Source organism: Mercenaria mercenaria, chromosome 4 (assembly GCF_021730395.1).
Source record: "Mercenaria mercenaria strain notata chromosome 4, MADL_Memer_1, whole genome shotgun sequence".
NCBI lineage: Eukaryota > Metazoa > Mollusca > Bivalvia > Venerida > Veneridae > Mercenaria > Mercenaria mercenaria.
This window is the reverse complement of record NC_069364.1, coordinates 52,800,595-52,813,134: the sequence shown is the minus strand read 5'-3', so window position 1 is coordinate 52,813,134 and position 12,540 is coordinate 52,800,595. Positions and strand designations below refer to the sequence as shown.

Here is a 12,540-nt window from a genome sequence, read left to right as displayed (position 1 = left end):
TGTGCAGATCTCACGAGTCAGCCATGCAGGCTAAGGTCAAGGTCACACCTTGGGGTCTAAGGTTTGAGCCTTCAATTTTTTGTCCACTCTGTATCTCCTCAAACCCTTCAAGGATTTTCATCAAACTTTAGTCTCGTGATCATCTCATCAAGAACTCATGAGTCAGCCATGTCAACCTAAGGTCAAGGTCATAACTCAACGTCAAAGGATTGAGCTCTGTATCTTCTAAACCCCTTGAAGGATTTTCATGAAACTTTGGTCAAATAATCACCTCAACAAGACGATGTGCATATTTCATGAGTCAGCCATGTCAGTTCAAGGTCAAGGTCACAGCTCGGGGTCAAAGGTTTACCATTTTACCATCCAGAACAGTGGCGGGGGATTTAGTGTCTTTCAGGCTGCCTTGTTTAAATTTAATAACAGTTGACCACACTTTCCTACACAATATACATGAAGCAAATATTCCTTTCAAAAACTGGCCAGATCCCATCATGGGTTCAAGAGTTATGGCCCCTAAAAGGGCCAAAATAAGCTATTTTTGGCTTGTGAACACTATATCGAGACAACATTTTGCAATCAACTTTAATCAAAATTGCACACAACTTTTATCGGCATAATACCTCGGTTCCTTTTGAAAACTTGCCAGATCCCATCGTAAGTTCCAGAGTTAGGGCCCATTTAAGGTCCAAAATTTGCTATTTTGGCGTTTGCAGCCATAAAGAGACTTTATTTATGGTTTGATATGATACAAACTTGCAAAATGTCTTCAACAACAATAAACCTTGGATTCCATTGTGAATCTATCAGATCCAGCCATAAGTTCTAGAGTTACGGCCCCTGATTGACCCCTAAAAGAGCCAAAAGTTGGTAATTTTTACATTGTGAACACGATAGAAATGACATTTTATATTTGATTTTAACCACACTTACACACAACTTTAGTCACAATAAGGTCTCGGCTCCTTTCAAAAACCGGCTAGATTCCATGATGGGTTCTTGAGTTACTGCCCCTGAAAGGGGCAAATTTTTTATATTGATTTTTTTCAGCCATATTGAGGTTTCATTTATGCTTTGATTTGATACAAACTTGCATAGAATGATTATCCTAATGATTTCTAGGCCTGGATCGAAACTGGGTCGTAAACTAGGTCATCAGGTCCAATCAAAGGAAAAGCTTGTTAACAACCAAGAGGCCACATGTATGACCCTATTTTCATGAAACCTGGTCAGAATGTTTATCTTGATGATTTCTTTGCCAAATTCGAAACTGTGTCATATGGGGTCAAAAACTAGGTCACCTGGTCAGATCAAAGAAAAAGCTTTTTAACACTCCTGAGGCCACATTTCTGACCCTGTCTTCATGAAACTTTGTCAGAATGTTTATCTTGATGATTCCTAGGCTAAGTTGAAACTGGGTCATGTGGTCAAAAATTCGGTCGCCTGATCAAATAAAAGGAAAAGCTTGTTAAAACTCTTGTTCATTTGAAACTTGATCAGAATGTTTGTGTGCATCAAATATCGGATGAATTTTTATCTGGGTCATGTCCGGTCAAAACAAAAATTAGGTCACCAGGTCAAATCAAAGAATAAGCTTGTTTACACACAAGGAGCCATGTTTTGTTTTTGGTCCGATTTTAATGAAAATTGGTCAGAATATTTGTCTCTAGGTAAAACATGTTTACACTGTTATTGTGTGTTACTCAGGTGAACGACTTAGGGCCATCTTGGCCCTCTTGTTGTAAGCTAACAGTAAAATCATGGTGATTCCTTGACTTCTAGCAAGTATTTACATGTATTATATACTAGTAACTACGAATGTTCTACCTTAAATACATGTATATCACTAACGAATACAAAACCCTTCAACTCTCATCGTACACGGAAAATATAAAGTGGTTGGATTACTTGTTTTAGTTTTGAAGGCAGATATAAAAAGGGTCATTAAAGCACTACTCTGATGTGCAACTTCTCAATTGGCTATAGATTTTGCCAACCAGGTCACACTCAGTGCTTGCGCAGCTAAGATCTAGCCATTGCAAAATCCACTATAGCAAAATACAACATCGAAGATCAAGGAACTGAAAAATAAACCTTTTGTATTGATAGAAACATTGTGGTGTAGTACTGCTTTAGTCTCGTAGAGATCACTCAATTTGTGTTAAATAATGGGGAGCGATACACCAAGAAGACAGAAGTCGTGTTCCAGTCTGAACTCGGAAAACCCCTATCCTGAATTCTGCATTACATTAAATGGCCAGAGCTCTTATCTAAGGATGGATGCTACAGATCAATCATTAACAAAGTGGTCCTTACTGATATAAACTCGAGGTCCCAAGTGTCTTTACTATGCTTCTATCTGCTTGACAGGACACATGGTACGCCTGGTTTACTTTTTGCTGGGCGGTCTTAATGCAACAAGTATAAAGGCTGAACACCACTAAATCCAGCTGTTCTTTATTTCATATAAAATCCACTCACTTCATAACGGTGTTTCGACATTTTCTAGCATATCAGATTTTCAGAGACTTATATTCCCATAAAGAACTAGATCGCTACTTTAGAAAAACAAAAAGAAAAGGGGGTGTTAACTTTTATATAAGAAAACTACAGTTCGTTAAATACAACCCGCTGAATTTACTACTTTTCGCTTCTTTCAATTTCTCTTTTCGTGACATTAAATTCTTACGCCGCCATTTTTATGTAGCATGCGATAGGAACATGCCGATTTCATTAGAATGCAAAGTGATACATACTGAAACGCGGTAGGGTAAAAGTAAGCACGTTGCTGCCAAGATAATGCACTAGGAAAGGAAAAAAGATTAGTACTATTTATATTTGGACTACTTGTGACCTGCGGAGGCTTACATTCTATTTGGTAGTGATCAGCCTAAAGCACATGCGCATTAAAAGAGAACAGCTCTCCTGAGCTCCCGCCGCGCGCACATCGCGGAGAAGGCATGCAGCTCCACCGGAAGTCGTCATAAATATATTGAGGTCAGCTGTTGGAGTTGCAACGAAGGGCGGGAGCAGTGGTCCTAAGAAGGGTGGTTTACCTTCCTCAGTTCAGAGTTGTCTACGAACGCAGAACATGGTACTCCGAGAGGATTACGACCGATCAGCATGAAAAGACGCCCGTCGACACTCTACGATGAAGACGATGGCGCAGATATTCTCGCTCATATGGGTCTCCCGGCAGCGAGTATAAATAAGCTTATACGAAGAAGAAGAAGCAAAACACCAGATTATACAATTGGGCAAACAACGACGTTGTAAATACGTCTATTAAGCACATCGTTTCATAATTATACGGGTGGCCATTAATTCACAAAGTATTGTGAAAAATTAAATTCAATGTTCCTTCCACTTTGATTTTTTGATTACGTGTAACACTACCGGTATATTCTTAAGATATGATTATTTATTGAATAACATAACACTGAAATCATATTATCTTCCTTTTTTTCTTCAAAAGAATAATGTTATGTAACGTGAATGTGGCGTAAATTATGCATCTATCGGTTTGTACATATAAGTAGGAAACACATTTGTCTTTGGCGAAAGGTCTGTGAAATATACTGTTTATTTTTTCTTTAGTTATGTACACTGTTGCAGCATTTACACAATCCCCATGATATCCATTTCTCTCTTCATCTGACATAATGCACATTGACCACATACTGCAAACACCAGACAGTCACCACAAAGGGTACCCTGAAAATATACAAGCACAAACCGTTGTTTTATTCATAATTTGTAAACCAAACATGTCACTCTAGAATTGCAAAGCTTATTGGATTAAGCGAAACTTGTGGGTATCAACTGGAATTAAATAGACAGTTAGATCTTCCATCATTCATCTTCACTTTCACAGATTACACCTGGTAATAATATTACTATCAACTTGTGTGACATTGACAGATTACCTATTTGTGTCCGGTTAAATTACGGGTGTAAGGGGACTTGAGTGGTTCAAATAGCTTGCCCTGCAGAGCATTTTGTTCTCGAAATCTAACAAGGGGTGTGGAATTCTATCATATAAAGAAGGCATGCACCTGGTTTACGAAAATCTGTCTTTGCATGTAAGAATGCCCGAAGTGATACCTTCGCCTGCCTTTAAAAGCTGAGAAGTTTCGGGCCATAAGATTAGACTTGTGTTGACATGACTTAAAACCAAAAAAATATTTTATTTTTTTTTGAAAATTTGCAAAAAAATTCATGTTAGCACAATAGCTCGTGAGCCTTTAATTAGATTTATAAATACAAGAAGGAAGAAGTTATTTACCATTGATATACATGACTTAATTAATAAAAGTAACAAAGTTCAATAAACGATACTGAATTCTGATAGTAAAATAGGCTACATGGCTAAATGGATAAAACCAAGTTCAATGAACGATACTGTTTTGCCTGTTGATACATATACGAAATGTATGTTGTTGTTGTTGTTTTTCTTGCATAAAATTAAATTCCTACCTGTATGCCACCAAGCGTCCGCAACCTCTGTCTAAGGGCTATCATTGCACCGGGGACACAGAAGGGCACACATACATTCTCGCCCATACGAGTGGCAATCTGGCACTGGACACAAGGTGCGCAGAATGCAACCATAACACCTGTGTACCACAAGGTGAACAAAAATTACAGTTAGAATTACCGAATAGAGGAAAGTATACGAAAAACGTATAAAAATGAATTTGTCTTAAATTTCAAATGTTTAGAAATTGTACTCATTCTTAACGCCTTAAAGCCGATTGTTCAAGTTTATGAAATTAAATACATTTGTATTCATGTACTACACAGGTGACATTTATAAAAGACTTTAATTGTCGCCAATCTGTTTTCTTTTTCTTTTTCTAAAAAGAGTGAACAACAATGTGTATTCATTTTGAAAAAGAAAATTTCATAGCAAGCTGGATCTAATTTGTTTACTGCAGTAAATTACTGATGTGTAACATTTTCTAGAAAAAAAATGACTCATTTCTGTTAAAATGTTCAAGCTTCTCTTAAATTGTGTAATATCTTACATTTGTAACACAGATGAACAGACTAGCCGAAAATTACGGTTTGTGTCATTCGGCAAGCAATCACAGCCACCAGACGACAATTACTTGCAGCTTGTGGCATCCGACAAGAAGTCACAGACACCAGATTTACAGTTTGTGGCATCTAGTAAACAGTCATAGACACTAGACGGCAATAGCTTACAGTCTGTGTCATCCTGTATGCAGTCATGGGCACCAGACGACAACTTTTTACAGTTTCTGGCATCCGGCAAGAAGTCACAGACACTAGTCGGCAATTACCTACAGTTTGTGTTACCTGCATGCAGTCACAGGTACCAGACGACAACTACTTACCGTTGGTGTCATTCAGCACTAGACGGCAATTACTTACCGTTCAGGTGGCATCCTACATGCGGTCACAGACATCGAGCGTCAATATTTTACAAAATAGGGTTTTATCAGTACCTTGATCTGCAATAAGGTATTCGGCTCGAAAGTTTCTCATTGCAGAGTTGGTGCAGCCGTTCTACGCGTGCGCGGAATTATTTTCCATTGGAGCGCACGGCAAAATTACTCTTTTTTTTACATGTTCGCACGCATTTAGTGTATAAAATGCATCATAAACTGACTAAAGGTAAGGACTAGTATCACTTTGGTTACAAAATGTACACATTTAAGATATTTTCGTTCAAATTTAGTTAATCCGGGATATACCGGAGTCTGTAATATATCACAGGCGAACAAACTCTGTACAGCCATTCGGCTCGAGCGGGTTTTGCCAGCCCTGGATCACACGAGGCGCTTGCTCTGAGTGTGATCAGTCCAGAGCCGAATGCACCATTGCAAATCGAGGTACTGTTTTAAAGACCCACCACAAACTAGTGACCTACTTTTTTCTCTCACGTGAACTTCGTGCAAATCAGCTATTCTACAAGATGACAGGTTGATAATGTAGGCCCTTACTGAATTAATATGTTTTCACAACCTGAACTTCAAACTTACGCAGTTATTCTCTTGTCAGTATAGTTTTAAAAACACAGAATGATAACTATGTTACATTTTAGAAACAAAGTTTGGTTTAAACTCGCCTTAATTAATACATCAAGTACTGTGCATACTACTGCATAATTTTAATCATAAATTTAGACATTAACACATCGTCTTGGCCTAATATGTCACTGTCAATTTTAAAGTAAACACTTATGTCTCTTTTTTTCATGCAAACCATATATAATTACCATCATGGTAATACGAAAGAATAGTTATTTTGTGGCGCGTCTTTAATGACCCCTTTATATTTCTCGTTATATATCGGTCAAAATTGACTATAATTTCAGATAAATAAGACTTAAAACTTGTTTGAAATGATGCACCTTCTGACGAATGGAACGCCAAAACGCCATCATTACGTCATTGCCGATTTTTTTTCTGAATACACATTTTTGTATTCGTTATTAAAATACATAAAAAATTCGTACGTGTATAATAAAATACAATATTAATTTATTTTGTAGCATCCTGCTTACAGTCCCATATACTAGAACACAATGCCAAATACTTACAGTTTGTGGCATCTTGCATGCAGTCACAGATACCAGACGACCAGTCTCTGTTACCGGTCATAGGAATAATAATCTTCCCCTGCACAGAACCGAACTCTGGTTGAACCATTACCACTGGCCCTTGCTGGTACCCGCCGGGCTGTGAGGATATGATCGGCTGTTTCTCACTCATTGTAAGATATCCTGAGAAATTCAAATATTAATCCTTACCAGGCTAAATTTCTATAACGAACTTGTCCATCTCCCAATTTGAACAGTACCATTAACTGTTAAAAGTGGTGTTTACCAAAAGATACTAACTGAATGGCGAACTGTGCAGATCATTATCAGACTGCACGGATGTACAGGCTGACTATGATCTACACTGGCCGCAAAGGCAGAATCAATCGTGTCCAGCATTATAAGGGTTAAAACAGAGAAATATCGCCAGGCTTCAGTTGTACAAGTTCTAAATTGAGTAAATGAAGAGAACTCAAAAGCTTCTGGCGTATATTGATACATTGACGATTAAAATTTTGAACCTTTTTGAATTAGAGAAAGGTTGTTAACAGTTAAACTAACGATTTAGCGGACAAATATCTCCTTTAAAAAAATAAAATTGAAATATTCTTTCATATCATTACATAATGTTAATGTTAAATGGATACTTACTTTTACTGAACAGGTGTAAGTTGATTTTTTCCTCCTTCTGGTTTAAATGTTTACATGCATGTGATGAATTGAAAGTTTCAAGGATTTGCGACACCAAATACTGATAATGTAGGTATACCTTGTACAAAAAGATGCTGTCCGATAAATATCTAGGACATCGCTCAAATTATCTTATTCAGTTACCTTAATTTGCGAGTATGAATGCAACTGTTTTATATCCCCTTTACAGAAAATTGCAATGAAACGGTTCTACACATTTTCTCGATCCTCTTGCCTTGTGTCCGCTACATTTGACATTACTATATACGTACAAGCACCAAAGATTCGACATTATGTTGTTGAAAAAAAATGATGTACTGTTCTTTTTTTACCGAGTATATGAAGGTGTGTATAGTATAGTTATCATTTTTTAAAGGTGGTCAATCAGACGTTAACATCATTTTAAGACAATTTTTACTTTTGAGAGTTCTGTATACGGAATGAAGACCCATTACATCTGATTAGAGCCAAATTAAAGATGTTTGTTATATGAAGTATGAAAGAGTTTTTTTTTGTTTCTTTCAATATCATTTCTAGTTTCAAGCTATAAAAAAATCTTGCAGAGTCCGAATTTATTTCCAGTTTTTCCTGGTTCTCGAATAAGACAGGTAAAGGGAGGTAATAATAATTTCATAAATTTTCCTTTCAAAATGATTTTCTTGTAAATATATAATTGTCAATATAAAAAGATGTTTCTTGATTTTTTTTATGCTAAAATAATTCTATACTGGTTGGGTAACCAGGATAAGAAGGAACACATTTTAAAGATACCTTTAGTGAAGATCTAATATATATTAAACACTCGTTGACGATAAATAGTTGTAAATGATCCAACAACATTGAATAAATTTATTACTTTACCAAAATCGGATTAACCACCTTTAAAGGGAGTGTATCGTATCACAATAAAACACTTGAGATTAAATGAGATAGCCGAGTTCAAACTGCCTTACTTTCGGAGAGACTGATATTATTTATGAACACTCCTCTGTGTCAGGTTTTTAGCTCGACCATACGAAAAACATGGAGAGCTATTCTACTCGATCCGGCGACGCCGTCGGCGTCTGTCCCGCTTCCACACTTTGGTTAAAAGTTTTGATGCACTCGCTTTCTCTGAATCTCTTTAAATTTCTTGATAGATTTGCTTCCAACCTGAAATAGATATTCCTTACCAACACCCACATCATATGACACAAGGGTCACAACTCTGGCACAATATTTCATGACTTATTCCTTTCTCCTAAGAGTTACAGGTTAAAGTTTTTGTGCACTTTCAGTCTTTCTCTGTAATCAATGAAAGGATTTGATTCAAACTTAAAATATTGTTCCACATCAGCATCAACATCATATGACACAAGATACAAGACCCTGGCACCAATTTTGCACGAATTATGCTCCCTTTTTAGTTGGAGTTTTCGGTAAATTTTAATGCATTTTCACTATATCTCTGTTATTACAGAGGTGATTTGATTTCAAACCTAAAACAAATGTTCCGCATCATCGCCCGCATCAAAGAACACAAGGGTCATAACTTTGGCACCACTATTTTATGAATTATCCCCCTTTTTACCAAAAATATCAGGTAAAACAAATGTTCCGCATCATCGCCCGAATCATAGAACAAAAGTGTCATAACTTTGGGACCACTGTTTTATGAATTATATCCCGTTTTACCTAAAATATCAGGTAAAGCAAATGTTCCACATCATCGCCCGCATCACAGAAAACAAGGGTCATAATTTTGGCACCACTATTTTATTAATTATCCCCCTTTTTACTTAAAATATCAGATATAAGTTTTGATATCACTGATATTACCAAATGGATTTGATTCAAACTTAAACTAGTTGTACCACATTACCAACATCATTTCACAAGGGCCATAACTCTTGCAACAGTATTTCATGAATTATGCCATTTTTTCTTAGAATTTCAGGTTAATTTTGATGCATTTTCAATACATCTTTGTTATTAATTAATGGACTTTATTCAGACATTAAACAGTTCTTCCACATCATAGCCCTCCTCGTATGACACAAGGTCCGTAACTGTGGTGCAAACAGTTCGTGAATTATGTCCCCTTTTTACTTACAATTTCAGTTTAATTTCCATGCTCTTCAACATTTCTCTGTTGTTACTAAATGGATTTGATTCTAAATTAACATATTTGTTCCTAATCACTACCCACGTCATATGACACATGTTCTATAACTCTGGCAATGTTTTATGAATTGTGGCCCTATTTTTACTTAGAATTTCAGTTTCAATTTGAGATGCACTTTGCTCTGTCTCAGCTATTACGCAATATATCTGATTCAAACACTACATTATTATCAACACGATATGACACATGACGGTATATTACTTTGAACTTTTCATTCGACAGGGCTAACCTTTCATCCAGCAGTGTTTACTTGCCATTTGGCAATGGTAAAAATTCAGTCGGCAGTGCTTCCTTTTCGTGCGGCGGTGGTAACTTGTCATTTGGCAATGGTAATTTTTCAGTCGGCAGTGCTTCCTTGTCGTGCGGCGGTTGGCAATGGTAACTTTTTAGTCGGCAGTGCTTCCTTGTCGTGCGGCGGTGGTAACTTGTCATATGACAATGTAAATTTGTCACTCATCAGTTGTATGTTGTCAATGGTTTTATAGTAGTAACATAATGTGGTGTATTTTCAGTCTGCAGTTAAAAGTGACCACCGCAGAATAAAAAGTTAGCGCTGCTGAAAAACAAGTAACCACTTCCGAATGACGTAGAACCTCTGGAGAATGAAAATCTTTGTATCGGGAAATATGCAAGAGTTCTGCAGTGGAAAATAAAGTTGCGCAATATTCTCCCGCTAAAAAAACGAGTGCATATTTCCCAATGCAAAGATAATAACATTTTTACATCCGTATATGCACGTGTAAATGTAATGTTAATATCATTAATTTATTCAACAGCCTAAATAAGATCGACAATAAAAATCTAAATAAAAGAATTAACGCAACGTAACGTTCGACGCTCATTAAATTAATACGTCACGCAACCGATCCTCAGTGTATGGAAACATTTACGTTTCCGGTACCATTGTAACTTACGGGTATGTAATAATGTATTGTGTGCCACATCATAATGCAAAGTGACAACATCAGAATGAACAGTAACAGCTGTCGAATGACAAATGACAAGCTAGCACTGCAAAATGACAAATAACCACTGCCGAATGACAAGCTAGCTCTGCAAAATGACAAATAACCACTGCCGAATGACAAGCTAGCTCTACAAAATGACAAATAACCACTGCCGAATGACAAGCTAGCACTGCAAAATAAAAAGTAACCACTGTCAAATAATAAGTTAGCACTGGCAAATGAAAATAAACCATCTAAGTCGTGTTTGGCTTTCCATACTCTTTTGCATACCTCTTTCTCTTTAACTTAAGCCATTTGGTTGAAATTCAAATAGTTATTCAACACTGGAATCTAGCTAAGAAGATGGTTTGTCAAAGGTTGACCATCAGTCTTTATTGTCGAAAGGAGTTAATGAACCAGCATGGGAACCATCTGGTCTAATCGGGTAGTAGAGAACACCACGTTAAAGGACACAGTTTATTTTCACCAGAGATGGACACAGAGGTAAGCTCAAGACTCAAATTTGTTTAAATGTCAAAATCTTTTGCAGTACGAGTAGTAGCACCAGGTCAAATTATTTTAATTTCTATGTTAATCTGCAGTGAACAAAAAGTGTCTGACACCTGTTTCTCTGGTTTATTCTTCAAAATAAGGTTAGAATTTCAATAAAAACTGCCGAGCCCTGGGCGCAGTCAATTTTGACCACAGGGTCATGATTTGAACAAAACTGATAGTTCACAGACTACTGGACAATACTAAAAACCAAATATCTAAGGCCTGGGCCTGGCAGCTCTAGACAAAAAGATTTTTAAAAATCTTTTTCCTATACAAGTCTATTTAAACATGTTCCACTTGGGCGGGGCAAGTTTAATCCCTAGGGAGATAATTTGAACAATCTTGATAGAGGACCACTACATTATGCTACATACCAAATATCAAAGCCCTAGGCCCTGTGGTTTTGGACAAGAAGGTTTTCAAAGATTTCTCCATATAAGTCTTTATAAAACATGTGACCCCCGGGGCGGGGCCATATCTGACCCTACGGGGTAGTTTAAACAATCTTGGTAGAGGACCACTAGATGATGTTACGTACCAAATATCAAAGCCCTAGGGCCTGTGGTTTTGGTCAAGAAGATTTTTAATGTTTCCACTATACACTTGGTTGACAAATCAAAATAATTTGAACAATCTTGGCAGAGTGTTACACAAGGACCATTTGTGTGAAATTATTTAATAATCGGGCCAGCAGTTTCATACGAGAAGATTTTAAAAGTTTCCATCATATAGGGAAAAGTGACCAAGCCCCTTGCGGCCATGTTTACAAAATTGGTATTTCAGTATAACAATGTTCATATGTGTCCATAACCCTATTTCAAATGCCAAAGTCAGGCTTAGGGACGGGATGAAATGTTATAGATATTGCCTGATAACACTCCGGCAACTTCTTAATTTTTTTAGATTGACTGTCATTATAGTACGACAATAATTGGTATCGATAGCATGTATGACCTTTTTTTGTATCTGGCACAGGCACAGATTGGCATGTCTAATGAACAAAAGTTTACAATTATTTTTTTTTTAAAACATAGAGAAAAACAACAAGAATGTTACAACTTTACATGACAGAAATAAGACACATGTAGCAGGCCGCTATATAGGGTTTCAAAGGATGTGAACTTGTCTAATCACTTGTAGTAATGTCTGTTACGGAGAAATTATGAGCAATTTGAGTCACAATTGTATAATGAATGCATTTATTAACGTGGATGCATGTTATAAGAAAGACGAACACAGGTTCTTGTGGTTAGAAATAAACTATTCCCTTACAAATGTAGTATCTCTATCTGTTTTTGAAGTAGCTGAATCAGACAAGCCTTCAGAAAGCTACTAAAACTAATCCAGAAATTTGACAGTAACGATGACCATTTCAGTATAACAATGTTTCCTTGACCCATGCGGCTATAACGGGCTGCTTAATTTCGAACATGGTTAGCTTTCTTGTTGAAACCACCGACTTTGTAAATCCATCTTGACATACTCCAAAACGCTTATGTAGAGAGCAATATGTTACAACAGTCAAGATGCACAAAAATCTGATATTAATAACGAAAGTTCTTCGACTGCTTTCTACATATTCTTTTTCATTAATAGGTAATAATAAGACATGATAATCA

The 12,540-nt window shown here is 36.7% G+C and overlaps 1 protein-coding gene across 1 annotated transcript; it reads right to left on the bottom strand.

Moving 5' to 3' along the window:
• Nucleotides 1-3,442: 3,442 nt before the first annotated feature.
• LOC123551705 (placenta-specific gene 8 protein-like) lies at nt 3,443-7,373 on the bottom strand. The gene is made up of 4 exons (XM_045340822.2): nt 7,217-7,373; nt 6,566-6,748; nt 4,474-4,613; nt 3,443-3,711 (listed from the first exon to the last, which is right to left on the bottom strand). Exons 2-4 carry the CDS (start codon nt 6,735-6,737, stop codon nt 3,616-3,618), a joined length of 408 nt encoding a protein of 135 aa, XP_045196757.1. The 5' UTR covers nt 6,738-6,748; nt 7,217-7,373; the 3' UTR covers nt 3,443-3,615.
• Nucleotides 7,374-12,540: the final 5,167 nt, after the last annotated feature.

Excerpts from the sequence above, each read along its gene's own strand:
- LOC123551705 (XM_045340822.2), bottom strand. The coding sequence starts at position 6,737 with ATGAGTGAGAAACAGCCGATCATATCCTCACAGCCCGGCGGGTACCAG. Across the intron at positions 4,614-6,565 it reads CATGCAAGATGCCACAAACT|GTGTTATGGTTGCATTCTGC; the intron begins GTAAGTATTTGG and ends TGTGGTACACAG. Across the intron at positions 3,712-4,473 it reads GGACGCTTGGTGGCATACAG|GGTACCCTTTGTGGTGACTG; the intron begins GTAGGAATTTAA and ends GTATATTTTCAG.